Source organism: Amblyomma maculatum, chromosome 1, assembly GCF_055883805.1.
Source record: "Amblyomma maculatum isolate TAMU_Amacu chromosome 1, ASM5588380v1, whole genome shotgun sequence".
NCBI lineage: Eukaryota > Metazoa > Arthropoda > Arachnida > Ixodida > Ixodidae > Amblyomma > Amblyomma maculatum.
Window position 1 is genome coordinate 341,528,826 of NC_139344.1, and position 17,962 is coordinate 341,546,787.

Genomic DNA, 17,962 nt, shown 5'->3' on the forward strand with positions numbered 1-17,962 from the left:
CTTGAGGCAGCCTAGCTCGAATTGCACGTAATTGCCGCTTCTCATTTCGCCCCCAGTGCATTCCTGTTCCTTCAATAGTTCGTCTACATCCGATCGGACCCTTGGTAACTCTATTAGAAAGGAAGCTGTGTCTCACTCTACCTCGTGTATTCCATGAGGAGTACATTCAGTATTCTTTTAACGAAGGTCACGTTCACCGAAAATCCGGCGTCGGCCGTCTGCCAGCGTTGGCGTCGTAAGCGAAAACTCACGCTAGCGGGCGAGCTGACATGGCCCAAATTGGCAGGAGCTGCCAACTTGGGCCTCTCCTTTCACATGGTATAGGGTGATATCAGAATCGGCCTGCCAGGACCCTTGCATTCACGTTACCCATAGGCCACGTAGGCGCAGGGTTCATTAGGCTTGGTTATAACGGGGATTTATATGTGGGCTGGTAGCCTACGCTATCGCGTTATACCCTTAATTAAAGGCGCAGCTAAAGTGACCCTCATAATTTTTCATTTGCTCTTTTTTTTTTCGAGGTGCCAGCTTCGTTCCTAGTGCTATATTTTTTCACACACACAAAAAAAAAAAAAAAAAAAAAAAAACGAACGACCAAAAAGTCATTTCCCATTTTTGATTAACATATTGCCACTGCGACCCGCAGTTCTCTAAATTAACCAAAAGTTCTGGCCAAGCGCATGTTTTTAACTGCGCTGTATCGCGGCAGAAGTTAAGTACCTTGTGAAAATTAAAAAAGAAAAAAAGAAATGACAGTAGTGAACCGAAGGTACGTTGGACGCAAAATTAAAATACAGCGAAAAGATTAGGGTACGATGGAAACAAAGAGGAAGAAGGAGAAAATGAACTTATTAGGTGCCTTTAGGTCAGCGTCCCCACAGCCAAGGGGGACGGTGCCAAGCCGCCGAAACGCCGTGACTGCTGCGCCCGAGTGGCTTCGAGTTCTCAAACAGCCCCCCCCCCCCCCCCCTTCCCCCTCCCTTTTTTTTTTGTTTTTGATTTCGATTTGGTAAGCAATGGTTTACTGCGATCGTTTCGTGTCACACTCGCTTTGATTATGAATACCGTTTTTCGTTTTTTAGTCTCTCTCTTGACGTATTGGTAGAAAAGGCTCTTTATACGGAGTGAAAAAAAAAAAAAAAAAAAAAAAGCTGTCGCGGTTGACTTTAGAACTCCCCCCCCCCCCCCCCCAAAAAAAAAAAAAAAACGACAAAAGAAAACACACACCTATGCCTCGTAATGCAAGGAACAGCAAAAGTGTAGGTCAGTCCTGAACACTGTTCATTCACGGCGAATTAAAAACGTGGTTACAATAGCAGCAGAGTCTTGCGACACGTGGAGCCTGCATAGTTCTCTATCGTTTCCGGCAAATGTGTTCTTTGTGTTCACAATATCCGCACGCCCATGCCACAGCTCTACAGTGGCGTAGAGAAGCGATCGCTTGGCCCATATTGATACGCGAAGATGCACACTTTGCGGCTTCGATCGTGCCAGTTTAATTTCTGACAAGAAAAATTTGGCTGCATTCATCGCTATAGACAGCGAATCGCTGCGTATCATTCACATTCAAGACAAGCCACGGGCTTTTTTTTTTTTTTTTAATTCTAAACGCGTTAGGGCCCTTACCGGTTGCCAAGGGCGATACAGACCTTTCCTCTTGAGCGGCGTATATCCGGTCTTGCATCATGCACATTACAGATTAAGCGGTCGAGACATGAAAGTCGCCGAAGCGCCCCCTCGCCTGCTCATCTATGTATATATTCAACCCTTGCACTTTTACGATTTGTGCGTGCCACTCGACTTTTTTCATCCGAATACACTGGTACCGAGTGACCGTTTTCTAGGCAAGCGGCCAGTTCATCAGCGACTCATCTAACTGTTGTACGCGAGAAAAGATACCCGCATAAACAAAAAAGAGCTGGTATGGGTGTTCCGCAGAGGTGTGGTTTAAGAGTAAGGGGAAATGGATGTACCTGAGCTTAAGGGAAAGGAGAAGCGGGAGCCGAGAGGGCGGGGGTGAGGAAGCTTTCGTAAGAAGGCAAGATAGCAACAGCAGTAGCAGCAGGCTTTTCTCTGCGGGAGCAGTTGGGACCTCGGCCGGCTTACAAGAGGTGTCTTAGCGGTGGCCCTGACGTCACCCCAGTTCTGAGAGACAGAAAACCCCGAGGAACAAACGCGCCGCCTCCCTCCTAGCGACGGACAGGCGAACGGAGAGCGCTTGTTCTATAGCGGGTGCTTGAAGAAGGCCGCCCGTCTCCTCCGCACGCTCTCTTCGCTTTCACTTGCTCTCAGCGCTTCTGTCTCAGCGGTCAGCCTGCGAGGGCAAGGACGGCAACAACGTGCTCGCACCTCATTGTCCGCGAATACCTGGCCCACAAGCTGCGAAAATTCGTGCACCAACGCGAGCAGCCCCAGCGAGACCTTGAGCACACCGGCTCGGTTTGCCGACGCCCGCTCTTCAAGCGGAAGCGAGGGGGAAACACGAGTGCGACAGCCGGCCGGCTTCAGCTTTTACCTTTGGAGAAGGCTTTATAGCGGACACTCCTAAGGAGCTAGATTCAAGACTCAAGCGTTGCCGGGCATCTGGAAGCGTCTACTCCTGTTTATTCGCGCGTGTGGAGGGAGTTCCTCTAAGGAGAACGGGTTCCTGGAGCACATGATCGAGTCCGGGTGGGCTTCCGTTTCGACGACCTGCGCAAGTCCGTTGTATGATGTGTATGCACGGAGCCGAAGACAGCGATGCAGGTACGCACCTTACAGCCGGCTGTACAAGGTTCTCGAGGAACTGCGCCCAAGACTAGAAACCCAAGGAAGCAGTTAGTGACCTGCAGTTTCGTGTATCGCAAGTGAATTCGAATGAAGAACTGAACGCTGGATGACACGGCGCAGGACATTCAGCTCTGCATCTGCTCTGGAGCCTCCTCGAAAATTGGACAGCCTGTTTCAGATCCAAGGCCACCACGGATACGCATCGTGAACGAAAAACAAGCTTAGACGCTGTCATGCAGGCGTTAGGGCTTATGGCAAGGTGCTTCCGGGAGTTGCGTGCTTTCTGTGTGTGTTGCGTGAGGCGAGTGTAACGACCTCTACAGCGACCGGTCGGTTCATCCAAACTACTTAGAGTGTCATCTGTATGCATCGCATTACATCTCCCTTTCATGCACACATCTCTACGAACTCACTGGAAAACTGACTGAAAAAACAGTCGACTTTCTATTGGCGTGCAGGTGGTGTGGTTGGTCGCTTGCACGTGCATTGTTGCTCGACAGTATTACCTCACAACTTTTGCGCACACTCTTCAGCGGCGCAACCAACCAGCCTATCTCAGCTTGCATAGTGCCCACCCCGAAAGCAAAACAAAGAAGAGGCAAGATAACGCCCGATTACATCTTAGTTACGGCGACGAAAGAAAGGTGTGTGCGAGGGCCGGTGTGGGACAATGCTGCAGCACTGGTGAAACAAAAGGATTCAGCCGGAGAGGCAGAGAGCGGTGCTGTGACGGCGCCTCCTCTGGTCCGGCTGCAGACATGTCCGCCGTTCGACACGAGGATCCGGCTGTGCGCAACGATATCGGAGATAAAGCGGCCGCCGCCAACGGTGCTGTGCGCCCCGCGCGACTGCGAAATGCAGCTCCGGGCGATGATACAGGCCACCGCCGTGGTTGAAGGTCCTGCCATTCACCGTTTCCAAAGGAGGCGAGTCTCGTACCGGCGCGTCGCTCTCATCCGCAGCTACTACAGCCGAGTGAGTGCATCCACGCCTCTCCCTCACACATCTCCGCGTCGCCTTATAGCAGACCTATTTTATTCTTCCTGCTGAAATGCTGTGCGATGTCATAACCGTTCCTATCATAGTCTGGCCTGGTTTGATCTTATCTGAGCTGATCTGATCCGATCTGGTATGGTATGGTATGGTATGGTATGGTATGGTATGGTATGGTAAGGGGGTGTGGTATGGTATGGCATGGCATGGCATGGCATGGTATGGGTATGGTAAGGTATGGTAAGGTATGGTATGGTATGGTATGGTATGGTATGGTATGGTATGGTATGGTATGGTATGGTATGGTATGGTATGGTAAGGGGGTGTGGTGTGGTATGGTATGGTATGGTATGGTATGGTATGGTATGGTATGGTATGGTATGGTATGGCATGGCATGGCATCGCATGGCATGGCATGGCATGGTATGGGTATGGTAAGGTATGGTACGGTACGGTATGGTATGGTATGGTATGGTATGGTATGGTACGGTAAGGTCTAGCCTGGTGTGGTATGGTATGATTTGGTCTAGTCTGGTCTTGTCCGGTATGGCCTGGCATGGTATGGTGCCATATGACATGTTATGGTATGATATGATACGGTATAGCACAGCATGCTGTTCTATTTTAACTATATACAAAATACCATACCCTCAATTTCTGTACGCGTCTTCTGCCAATAGCAATACGACACCGATATATTTATGGGGTTTACGTCCCGAACTATAGTAACAAGCCTAGATTTCTTTGGCATCACATTTATTTATTTATGAGACAGCAATAGAATATTTAAGACACTGCTATGAATATCTTGATGGGAATGGCCTAAACATCTGCCGTGCAACGAAATCTCGCTTTTAAAGTTTGTCCTGCTCTCGCACCTTGTAGTTAAGTTTACGTTAGAAAACGAATGAGGTGCGTTTTTTTTTTCTTTTTCTTTTTTTTTTTTACAGCAAATAGCTGAAAACCACAATCGTGCCAAGGGGAGATCTAGATATAGTATTGATTGTTATGTTACATTAACCAGAAGACTGAATTCTCAAACAACTCCCCGTTAAAAAATGCGCTTGTCCATTACTTTGTGGTAATAAGGACGCCGTACGTAGCATACAAGAAACGGGAGTTATTTTGGCGCCCGCCGTTTCATTTTAACAGCCAAAAGGCGTTTTTTGCCTTGCACGCGGCCTCTACGGCCGAGATTCGATCCCGCGACCTTGGTTGGGCTCAGCAGCCGAAAGCCAAAACTACTAACCCATCTCGACGGGTCCGTTATGATACTGTGCATATGTATGTTTCATGCATACGTGAGCGCTCAGTTTCCGTCAAAAGTAACCGCATCACTTTGCCCTTCAGTGATAGGAACCACCCAGATGCTGTCAAGGTTACGCGGATTTTTTTTTTTTTTATTATTTCTTGCGCGGACTATAACCGCCCTTTAACTCGGCCTGTGCACATAATTAAAAGCACCGGGAATGGCTTCTGGATTTATTCAAAGACTGCCTGAGCATCGATGAATATGCGTTTCGTTAATATATTATACTTTCGGCACCGAGACAAAAAAACAAAAAGAAACAAAAAAAAAAAACGAAATATCACAACTTTCTACGATTCAACGCGCGTCATTTGGCTGGACTTTTTTTTTTTTTTTTTTTTAAGTTTAGCAATAGGAATATCCGCGTGGCCGGTCGTCTCCTGTGAAAATCAAGCCACGATGTCGCTTGTATAGCATAAGCGCAGACTGGAAGTACTTACACGCACGGCGCAACTCAAAAAGAGGGCAGAAATAAATGCGCTAGTTAAATTAACACCCCCCACTATTCCAAGGCATCGTCGGCTTCAGTGACTGGTTTTTCCTTCACCCTGCTTTCGCAAGGCAAAGCGCCCCTGACGTTAGCTGGACACTAATGACGTGCAAACCAATTTGCCCGAGGGATTTTATATTTCGGTCGTTTCACTGGAATTTCCTATGGGGCTGAATTCGAGCGAGCGAATAATTAGGCGAAAAGCAGAGAATCGTTTAAACGAATTAATGAACCATTTGTGTCCGACTTACCATATTTCTCAGTGAAATTGATGCACATTTACATGATGAACGAAAATGTTGATTACGTATTAATTACGGATGTGACAAGACCTAGCTAGGCTGTTCGTGGCATGTGAAACGACTTTCTCATTTACTCTTCGTCTCCCAAACTCGACCATGCCTCATTTTCGTGGATATGAAAAGGTCTAACATTTTCTTTTCTTTTTTCAATATCTCCGCTTGGAAACAAGAAGGGCAGCCTGCAAGCAGCCATCCACTTCTGTGAGGACAACATGGCGGTTTGGTTCAATAAGCAATAGGGCACGATTATTGTGCTCGTCAGTATCATCAAAAGCGGATGTCTCCCCGCGGCCAGACAATGGGGAGCTCGATCAGATTTCTTAATCGCGAATCATGTAACACTGCGGCCCCGCACTTTATCGATTATAGGTGCGCACGTGAAACGTCAGCCACCTTTGAGTAAACGCTTGACGTGAAACAGTCACTCCCAAATGTCCACGACGAGAGTTCTTATGACATTAGCTAGTTGATTAATTACAGATTTAGCGTCAGACATAGCTTGACAGTGATTGGTTGGAGTCTCGAATGCATCGCTGTTGTGGTGGACGTTACGCTTTTGCAGCAGGTTTCACGTGACTGCGAAGCGCACGTATAGTATACCGTCTATACTTTTAACTCTCGTTTCTTTCTTCTCCCTCCTCTTTATCTTATCTTATTGTAAAAGCTTATATTTTTCATTTGCACTTGAAGCTCAGTATTTCTCCTCAAGCAAAATAAAAGAGAATAGACACGGAGAAACGACATACAGGGTGGATATGAATTCCGGGCGCTCATAGAATTATACGCCGCTCCTGAAAGGCTCGAACGAACGAAAAGAATGGACACGCCCAGAGGATCAAAGCTCGGGCTATTTCGGCGCCGCCTTTGAAGAAAAGTGGACGGGGGTTGCTATACTGTCCCTATTTGCTTCGCGTGCAAATCTATGTCTCTGCATTGATTCGAAATAACCAGGACTCGGATATAAAACGAACACCTGGAACACACAAATCGAAACACTCGAGGCGAACTGAACCGGTCTATATTGCTGCGAAATATACTGTTTTCTTTTTTTCTTTTTCACTACACAATGCAAGGCCGGTTACAGTACATATTTGGTGTGACTATACGCGGCGCGCAAGTTATGGCGAGTGTAGGTGACAGAGACATAGCGTGATACTAAATTCAGGACTCAGCAGCCATTGCGCCTGGGCCTTCCTGCCTTGTTTAATTTTTTTTTTTTTTTTTAGAAATCTCGGGCATTTTCCTCACTACGCATTTTTGCGTCATATTTAAGAGCACACTGTCGTTACCAGATACCCCCCCCCCCCCCCCCCTCCCCCCCTTTCCTTTCTTTACCACAATGAAGTCGTGTGCTTCGATCCCTAGGCCTCATGCCAATGTTCTCGCCAAAGTTTCGTTGTGGTCCCTGCATGTGTCCCAGCTGCTTTCATCCACGAATGATTTACTTTGGTTAAACTCTAATGGAAAGTCAATTAAATATCGAAAACTCTTCTTTGCCCTTATTCTTTTTTTCTTTTTTTCATGCTCCTACCTACTCGCGTTTCACAAATCTGTGTAGAGGCAGCGCTGTTACTTTCCTGTTGACGTCGACGAGCATCTCTTTCTCTCTCTCTCTCTCTCTCTCTCTCTCTCTCTTCGTTCTTTCACGTCTCTAGTAAACGTCCTTTCAGACGTGATGTTTGAATCAGTGGCGCCAGGCCGCAATAAAAGCCGCGCGGGGTATAGTCGGTGGACGTTTCCGTCTGTATTGCGCGCGCACACACAAAACAGCGCTGTCGCGTAGGCAGGGAAATGAAAATCAACAAAAAGAAAAGGAGGAGAGAACAGGAGGACAGACCTTGCTTTTACAATAGCGACCTCATTCCGTCACTGGCGCATACTAGCATCAGAAGCGCAATGAGCAGAATGAAACAGGAAAAAGTAAAGTTGCCGAAGTTGCGCGGCCACTTTTATAGCGACGCGAAATCAAGGACGTGCTTGAAGCGACGCGCAGTATGCGTTGCCTTCAGTGCGATTCACAGCGCGTTAGGCACCCGCCGTCCCCAGCCCAAAGCCGGCGAGGACACACGACGATCGCGTGTTCAAGTTGATGGATGTTGGTTATAGCTCGAATGAAGGAGCATGAAAATCGCGCGTCACACAGAGTGAGGGGTGATTTAACGACTGCAGTAAACATCGCATGGTTGGACGGTCGGCGTAACTTTTATTTGCTGTTTCGAGAATCAACTACGACGAGGAAAAATTACGAGGGACTTCAGCGACTAAAGTATGTGAAAGGCGAAAGCCTGATGGCATTAATTAAGCAGTAATTAAATAATGTCCTTAATTATTCATCAATTGGTCATTAACCATTCTCATTAATTAGTTATTAACCATTTATTAATTAGTCATCACTTAGTGATTGATCAGATTGGCATTGGCCATATAAGGCACGCATTCGCGCATACTGTTGCGGTGCTTTGTGATTGGTCGAGACCTCCATGACGTCATCCCGTCTCGACCAATCAGAGCCGCTGCAAAAGCGGGGCACATTTTGTCCACAACAACGATGAGGCATTAAAGGCTTTTGTCTGCACTGAAAAGCATGTGGGGTTGCGTTGTACAAAGGTAAATATGATTTAGCGACTAGGGTAACTATAACATGGTTGGATGGCAATATTTTCGTTTATTTCTTGAACAAGGCTTATTCACACGAACGACTGTCGGCCCGCGGATCGGGCGTCACGTGACGTCCTTGTTCCCGTCTGCGAGGTCCACAGCTGGCCCCCGTAAGGAGAAAAGCCGCGCCCAAGTCTAGTCCGATTGTTGCCACTCCTTTGACCTTCGCCTTCACATAAGGCGATAAAAGGATTAGACACGGTGCAATCTTTCGCCGTGCTACTGAAACAATTGAGGGCTAGGCGCTGACCTCACGGAGCGGAAGTGGGATGTCATGTGACGCCTGGCTCGAGGGTCTTTGGTCGGCCAGGTGAATGGAGTGAATAAAGTTTCGTATTGTAGCAGGGAATAAGTTACAAAACACAATACACAAGTCGAAAGTCAAGCAGTGGAGATGAACTTTTCTAAATTTATCGTTACCAGTGAAGATTAGTCGACATCTGTTTTAATCTGTTTAGCTCCGGGAAGATGATTCGAATAGCATGTAGAAATAATCGAAATAATATGGGCATGAAGAACACAATGAATATGAGTTTGGTTGTGGGCGGGGCACCTCTCGCACACAACTTGGCTTTTTTTACACGCCAGTAGCGCTTTTAAGTATTATGCTATATATAAAATATTTACAATTTGCGAGGTGACACAAAGTGAAATGTTAAATGGTCCAAAGAGAGATGCAAATTACCTTGCCTAATACAATTTAAATCCATGTTTTCCACGCCTTTAGTGAACAGAACGAAAGCAGTGACCTTCAGGTTCTAGGCTGGCGACGAAGCAATTACTGACGGAAAAAGAAAAGATAAACAATGAGTCAAGCGGTCCCTGAAAAGCGCTAAGCATCAAACGCATGCATATCTGATGTGTTTGCTGACTTCAACAGATAAACATCCAAGTGGCCGAATGGCCTCAGCTGCAACAACGGCATGCAGAAAATAAATGAACTGCGCTGCACACCACGGACAAGAGCCACGACCATGTCAAGTGCCATTGAGGTAGCAACATAGCAGAGCCGTTATAACTGAACGAACGCTCTATAGCCACAACAGTACTGCGAAGAAAAAAAAAATAAGTGAAAAATCGAAAAGAAAGCGCATCACACTTGAAGAGACGACACTATCCTTGGGGATATTTGTCGGCCGCGTGAAAGTGGCTAATCGAGGTCGAGCGCGTTTCAGCGCCGAACACTCAGCAAGCAGCCAATACAAGCAACTACCCGCTGCACGAATGCAGTGACGATCACTTTGCCTTGGATTCGTTGCATGTGCTGTACGCAAGGTGTGAGCTTACGGGACTCTCTGCGAGAGGTATGGCAGTGTACTGAAACGATAACCTCGCGGAATATTACACTTCGAGGCGATGGAGCGTCTACTGGACGTAGAGAGCATTTGAAGAGGTGCAGGAACAAGTTAACAGCGCTCTAAATCCCAGTGGCCTTTCCCCTGAATGAGCGCAAAGGTGTTTTGTTCATTATCTGTACATCGCGCGCCTCTCTTTTAAAGTCAGCCCACTGCGCTTCTACGAGCGCACCGCTCAATTTCGAAGCTTAAATATCTGCGGCACCTGTGACATCGAGCTGCGGAGATAAAAGCGGAGAGAGGGAAGGGAACATTATTGCACCGCGCTGCAGCGGTTAAGTCGCAGGAAATGAGTTGGCGGCTGCGGCGGGTTTTCTGTGAAATATAATGGTGCATTTTCTTTCTGCTACGCCTGCGCGAATGCGCTAGGTTTTTACGCCTTCCTCTCTTTCAAAGAAGGTTGCGCGGAACAACCTGTTAGCAGCAGCCTCGCGTGCGGAGAAAAGAGCCACTTCTGAAAAAATGCTGGCGCTTAGCCAACTTTGCTGTTATTGACGCCCATTTCTTAGTTTCTCCTCACTATTTTACGCTTTCGTCGATAATTTGAAGTAATCCCTTTGGCTCTCTAACCTCAGTAGAATGATTACTTTTATCAGGTGCGAGAATACGTACTCTCAGATGTGGAACTTTCACCGTGAACACCTTCCGATGCCAGTTAGCAATGAACAGCCACCTTGTAGACCTGTGACGAGAATCAGCCGCAGTAATAACCCACACCTTCCTCGTACATCCAGAATCCTTCAAAGCTATGGAAAATGTCTTACAGCGTATTTCCTTGGCGCGTAAAAGCGCTGTGAGTTATTCCAATCAGAGGGTTTATTAAATGCCAGACGAGTTACCCGCTTACTATTCTGTGAGCAGGTTCCGCTTTGGGGTCCTTGGCTGTATACGTTCCGCTGATTCCCGTACAAGTGGTTAAACTTTAATCCATTCGGTGAACTCGTCCCGTGATTACATGGTTTTACCAAGGCATTTTGCATCGCAAGAGCAGAGACCTCGATCACGGCCCTTCCTGAAGAAGAAAGAATATGAGACGACCTGCGGCAACTGACTATTCAATAACAATTAAGGTAGTTTATTTCGCTATATGCTACCATTTCCACTGCACTTGGCGAATATGGTGACCCTACGCCTGACAGTTGGACGCATATCGATCATTCTGCAGCTCTGGTCGTTCCTCCTGACGCTGAGTTGCCGTAGAGCGCACGGCCTCCGAACTACTGCGATAGTGTAATTTCCGAGCCCGAATCCTTTAATCCTTGGGCACTTCAATGGACATGCTGCGGCGTGGGCTAAAAGGTCGACCGCCGATCACGTCGCAACACTCGCCGCTAAGAATCTGCGCCGAGCTACCAAGCAGGAGCGGGTTTTCTCGCCGGCCGCGTGTACAAACGTCACGACGACGCCGCTCTGATTCACGCCTGGCCAGCGCGCTAAGCAGCGTTGAGGCAAGCGAGGCCATGACCCCCTCCCTCTTCTCCGCTGGCGGAGGGGGCCCTCGCTTCCAAGGTCTTGCGTTCTACGCCAGAGTGCCCAGTGCAATATTCCTCGGGGGCGATGCGTGGGTCACACTGGTTGGTTGGTTGGTTGGTTTGTGGGGTTTAACGTCCCAAAGCGACTCAGGCTATGAGAGACGCCGTAGTGGAGGACTCCGGAAATTTCGACCACCTGGGGTTCTTTAACGTGCACTGACATCGCAAAGCACACGGGCGCCTTGCTTTTTGCCTCCATCGAAAAGCGGCCGCCGAGGCCAGGATTCGATCCTGCATCCTTCGGAACACTGTTCCGAATGATGTCGAGCGCCGTAACCATTGCGCCATCCCGTTTTTCTTCTTGTCCCTCTGTTCTTACGATACATTATCGTACGGTCGTAGTTCTTCTTTGTATATTTTGCTACAACTGGTTACAAAACTCACAAGAAAATAGCGGTCAACACCTTTTTTTATTAATACCAACGATTCATCTCATATTTTCACACACAAATGCATTCTAAGAACTGGAGAGAGCGAGAGAAAACATCCTAAGGAATCAAAGCACGTCTAAAACAACCTCAATGCATGCATGCATTAAAAGACGCAGTCAGCCGACATTACCATGCGCTCTTGGAAGAGAGGCGGGACGCGGCTCGCGGACGATCCAGCGTTGTGTTTAAAGACGCATGAGCAAGGCATGTGCCACGGAAGCATACTGTGTAGCGTGGACGTATTAATACTGTGGGAATCATGCGAGCCACCCCTCGACGCAATACCGTGCACTTCTTGCTGCGCATGACCCTCGATGGGCTGAAGGTCACTCGATCAGCACTGAGTGACGACGTTGGAGGGCTCACTGAGCGCACCGGCTCGGCAGTGAGTAATCCGGTGATGGAGACGATAGCAAAGTTCTCGTTTGAGCGAGAAGGCACGATCGTTTCCGCCGGGCTATCCGGGCTTGCCAGCCAGATTCCGATCCCAGGGACGGGCGCTGTAGGGGGGTGTGTGCGTTCACTTCACCTAAAGCAGGTGCCACAGTATGAGTCATCTCATGCACACACTTATGTCTGTGAAAGGGAGAGTTTATATCATTCCAAAATGATACAACGCTTATAGTCGCACAATAATTAACACAGAAGCACATAATGAATAACCTGAGATAGCTTGCATGCTGGAAAATTAAAAAAAAAAAGGGGGGGGGGGGGCATGATCAGAAGTTTTATCGGGGGGTAAAGGCGGCGGAAACGTTTTGCTTCTCCGCTCTTCTCGACTTCACTGAACGTTTCTTCTTTAGAATATCAGAGATGGGCAAGTAGAAGTGTTTCCCGAGGATAAAAATATCGATGTACGCTCTCTTCTGCATGTTGCTCCGCGAGCGCTTTCTTACTAAGCGCGGCAAACATTTCTGGACGCTTGCCCAGCTCACGCACATGGAGGACTGTGGCCAGCTAGCCCACCGTCTCAGTCACTCTCTTTTTGTTTGTCTAGGAACAAGGCTAGTTCTGTCACGTTATTCCCTTCTGCCACAGCATCTGTGAGCACGGTGAGCCCGAATATTGCAGTGACATTTAAAGTCCTTCTAACAAAACGTGATTATACCCTTAGCCTTGTGCTATTGCGCGGAGTATAGCTCCACTTTGTTGAGGTGGGAAATATTTATATATATGCCAGAAGGTCAGGCGACCTATCGAGTGCTCGACCAAAACAGCCTCCGTTCGACGCGCATTTAATCGGGCGTGAAGGACGGCAGCGAACGGCTGGCGTGAAGCTCTGCCCGTTCAAGTGGACGTAACGTTGACGTTACGTGGTCCGCGTACGTCGCGTGACCTTGACGTGGCAAAAGGTTTAGTTTAGCAACTGCCGAGACAGGTTTCGCGCACGTGTGCGCGTAAAAGAAGACACAAAGTTGCGCAAAGTTGCGGGAGACTCTTCATCTCAAATGACACGAAAGCTGAGACCGATATTCTCACGGGACTCGACAGCGCGCACGCGTTGAACGGGGTCGCGTCGCAGGTGTTCGAATCAGAGCTTTCGCAGTAAAAACGTGTCCGACACAGTGCTTCCGCGTATAGGAAGAGGATGAACCTGCGCATCCCCTACTTGTTCCATGCCAACATAATCCGTTTATCGAAGAATGAAGTGGGTACTTCGGGCTCAGCAAAGACCACCAGTGCAGTACCAACTAAGCAGCCGCGACAAAACTGTCATCATGTATTACAAAAACGTGCAGGCCCATAGTGGCTTTGTACACGGCAGCGCAACACGTAGGGGGCGGTAGAATTGAACTGATCTGGCCTGGCAATAGGGAACTAGAATAGGGGGTTCAGTTCACCGTAGCTTGGCACATTGAGCCCTCTGCGTTCTGTCTACTTGAGGGGCGTATACTGCTAGGTATCCCCATTTATTGATTTTTTTTTTTTTACTGTATTAAATTTTATTTTCATTTTCGACGGTATTTGCTTCCATTTTGCCTCAGTCACTATCAGCCGCAGTAGCAGGCTCTGCGAAGAGCATTCTGTTGGGGTGTGTCCGTTTGTCTCCCTCGCAATTTCTCGGTAGTGCTCTCCGAATAGGCGACAAAGAAGAGCCTTTCTAGTCCACGTTCACATCAAGCTTTCCGCTGCCACACCGTTCCGGCGCTGTGCCGGTCATTCCTGGCGGATCGGAAATTAAACGTCAACATCGTCCTGCTTCCCACACGAAACAGCAGAGAAAGCTACGGAGCATGCGCACGCTACTTTTCTCTAGAATATGATCATAAGTTTTAGTTAATTTTTGTGTGTATTTTTCACTCATGGCACAATTAGCTTTAATAAGGAAGGAAATGAAATCTTGAGCTAATATATCGGATTACCAACAATTCCAACGCAATTGCCTGCATGGTAAAACCTGTGTATAAATGCACTTTTCAATACTGATAAATTTTCTTTGAATTTTATAACAGGGTTGGCAACAGGGGGTGAGGAGAAGGAACAACATATGGTAGTGAAATTTGCAACTCGTGTCCCCATGCACATTCCATTTGAAACGCGAAGTTAGTAAACTGATTATTGTCTAAAATGTAGTTCGACAAAAGCAGTTGCTGGGCGAGTTGGTGCTTTCGATGGTCCATAACCAAGCGGAAAAGACGGGACAAAAAAGAAGGAGGGACGAAGATTCGGCTTTTCCGATGCCGGAACACTATATGCCTATATTTGCTTGCAGCTTTAAAAAAAAAAAAAAATTATTTTAATTTCGCTGCAATAACGTGATCGCTAGAAAGCTTGCATTGTTAGCACGCAACAGATAATCGAACATCTCGTGGGCAATGTTCACAAGTGTTGTTGAAAGTCCTTCACGTCGCTGGCGCACAGTTTTGTTTTTTTCTTACCTTAGCTGAGTGACTCTAGGTTCGTGTGTATTAATTACGTCCGTTCCACGCTGGTTTATAACTCGATATTTTCTGCCGCTGATTCTTCCCACGTCACTATAGCCATGATTAGCATATTCCGCCTGCTTGCCTGTATTCACGTTGTTAGCTAGAATATTATCAACCTTCCGTGTTCTGAAGTCCGATTTTCTTTCCCGACTGCCTCGCACCGGTTCCTAGAGAACAGGACTGCATCCATGTATTAGGTCTTCATTTAGACATGAGAGGTTTAAGTGCTTCTTTGAAAGCTCTTCTTTTTTCCTCTCAAGGCACTGTCCGCGCTGATTACGAGCGGCATGCGACCGCTATAGGCTTCTCTTGTATTAAATGGGCTTGCACAATGCACTTATGACGAACATCATCGCTAACCAGTGCGCTACGGGAATCCCCAGACCAATAGAGTTAATATGAAAAAAAAAAAAAAAACGCTTTCTTGGCTGCTTAACATTACCCGAAGTCCACTTTAATGCATACATTATCAATCATGCAAAGCTGAGGCGGGGACAGGCTTACAAATGAGTATATGCCCATGCAGGGTTCGTAGCCGCGAGAGCTGCAGAGGCTCATTGAAAATTGGCATTTGCACATTCCGTGTTTACAGCAGTAAAAATTATCCAGCTCGACCCGGGAATACCAACGACGGGTCTTGAAGCTCAACTAATTTTTGTTTTTTTGCTTCTCGCTCCAAAACAGGCACACAACGAAGGGTAATGGCGTCTACACATTACGAGAAGCTGGATGCATACCCATCAGAACGCAGTTGATGTAGTCTGGGCATTCAGGGAAAATGTTGCCACCAAAGCCGACCGCAAAAATCTAGCCGGCGCAAAAACACTGCAAAATTTTTTGTTTGACAAAACGATTCTGTATTTCCCGGCTTTTTTTTTGTTTGTTTGTTTCACGTATACATGCGGTAAAAAAAAGGAAAGTTGCATTTCTGATTGTTTGTTGTAATTATGCGCCGATGTCTAAGAAAGGAAAAACAAACTTAGGGACTGGGGAAAGGGTGTGGTAAACACGGTGATTCTTCCTAGGGTATTTCTGGCCGACGTCGTAAAGAGGTATACACACAAAACCCGTCTCTTTCGTGACACTCGCAACAGGCGTATATACGCACTTGGAGTTGAGCTCGTCACGCCTGGGTGACTCCGCTTCCGCAAAAAATTCTCTTCGGAAAGTTCGGCCATCTGCGAAGCTTCGACGACGCTTTCGAAATAAGCCCTCATCACGAGCATGACCTGGCAAGCTTCCAGTCTGGCAGGGGTAGCCTTCTGTATACTAGTAGCTATAGCTTCTGATCGCTGGTTACCGCGCGCAAGGTAATTGAGGGACGGACGAATAGGAATTGCTTAATCTGCCTACCTATAATCGAAATGTATACGCTGTCTGAATCTATTCTTGTTTACTCGTTTTGGTCCTTGTTTATCCCATGAAAGCGAAATGAGTGATGTAGCACAGTTAATGTTAGCTCAGTTTACCACGCGTAGTGTATTTTAGAGTTACAAATAGTCCATTTCTTACTCTCGCTTAAAAAAAAAAAAAAAAAAAGAAAATATCTATTTTGTACTATTGTAAAAAAAAAAGAAAAGTTTTTTTTCCCCTGTTTTATTGCCTATTTTAACGCAAGAAAAAAAAAGTAAGTCACGTTTGCGTGGATTCAGCTGTTTAGTTGTGCGAAAAAAACAACAACAATAGAACCGGTCTTCCTGATCATTCGCGAGCGTGTACACAATGGTATTTCCTATCATAGTCACAAGCGAAGGCGGGGGCAAGCCCTTTGAACGGTTTGGCATCGATTGCCAACGTCGGCCAGCTTAAACAAGGTGCGGCGTTCGCCAGATTGGCGCGACCTTGTCGCCGATTCCGATCACACCCTCTCCGTGTGGAGAGCTGTATACGTACGCAGGACCTGCCTGTTTGCGTCAGAGACGGAGGAGGGGGAACGTCATTTTACCCGCACGCTTTATAAAACCGGCCGGCGCGAGTCGCGACCACTCGCCTAGTGTAACGACGCAGAGAAAGAACGGATTAGCCCGACGGATTAAGCGAAACCACGCTTGCGCTAGTGCGCGTGTGTGTGACTGTGCGATCGTGTGTGTGTGTGTGCGCGCGCGCTCGCTGGAACCAAACTACAAATTTGTGTATATCGTGCACATATACGTTTACGCCTATGGTGTCAACGACACTCGAGAACGCGTCCGCCCGTGGAGTAACCGAGACGACGAGCGAGATGCCCACCGTGACGTCACAGCCCAAAATCCAGCCTCCTCCGCGGAAGCGCAAGACTAGTCAGTATCTTAAGGTACGTGAATTTCGTGTTTCCGTCTTCGGAAGTACGTCCAAATACAGCAGGACTGTTACGATAGCTCGTGCTTATATGTTTAGCTGGCTCTGCATATGTGTCTTAATGGACTAGTTGCGTAGAGTCTACGCACTCGATGTCATCGAAAACGTCGTACATATGGCCACATAAATTTACCGCCGGCATTTACTATGATTCGATGCCGATGTGTGGTATTCGCCTCCACCCTATTTCTGGCACAATAGACGCTATCCAAAGCGATAGATTGAACGATTAACATTATGGCGACCACGACGGTGTGGATAGTAGACGCGGTATAAGGTCCATGGGAATCAACGTGCCTAGTAGTTTTCCGTCTCAGAAGCCCTGCATATTTCTGCGTGTATATGCAAACCTATTTGAAAGCTTGTTGGTTGCAAACGTTAAAAATGGATAAAAGCTCGGAAAACGAAACCTTAATGCGAGTCGCAGTGTTATCTTTAGTTACCTTCCACCTGGTCGCTGCAGATGCAAAGACGATCAGGCCTACCACGGCTTCGAAATTTGGCCACACAGGCCACGAGGACTGCACAAACTTTAGGCTCCTTTACAATCCTATAATCTTCGACGGTCACCATACAGAGTTCTTTACTAGTGAGAGGAGGGGAGGGGTCTTACGTAAATATCACGCCGCGAGAACGGGAGAGGGGGGGGGGGGGGGGGTGGATGAACTTTATCGACTGCATACGTTCCTGAGTGATACTGTTAATCGCTAGTCTAGGGACAGCTTACACTTGCAAGTTAAAAGCTAGACGACTTGGAAATATTGACATTAATAACGAGGCATGAAATCGTAGGTTTATTTAAATCGTAAAATAGATGTAGTTCTCAGTGCCGCTCCTTTAAAATGTAGAAGGCATGTCC

The 17,962-nt window shown here is 47.3% G+C and overlaps 1 protein-coding gene across 1 annotated transcript in view; it reads left to right on the forward strand.

Moving 5' to 3' along the window:
* The first annotated feature begins 1,963 nt into the window (after positions 1 to 1,963).
* The window catches only part of LOC146207602 (GRAM domain-containing protein 4-like), a 56,862-nt gene continuing 40,863 nt past the window's right edge, over positions 1,964 to 17,962 (forward strand). Inside the window, exons 1-2 of the mRNA XM_084577020.1 lie at positions 1,964 to 2,016; positions 3,303 to 3,744. Coding sequence (XP_084433146.1) covers positions 1,964 to 2,016; positions 3,303 to 3,744 — 495 coding nt within the window. The remainder of the gene's footprint in view (positions 2,017 to 3,302; positions 3,745 to 17,962) is intronic.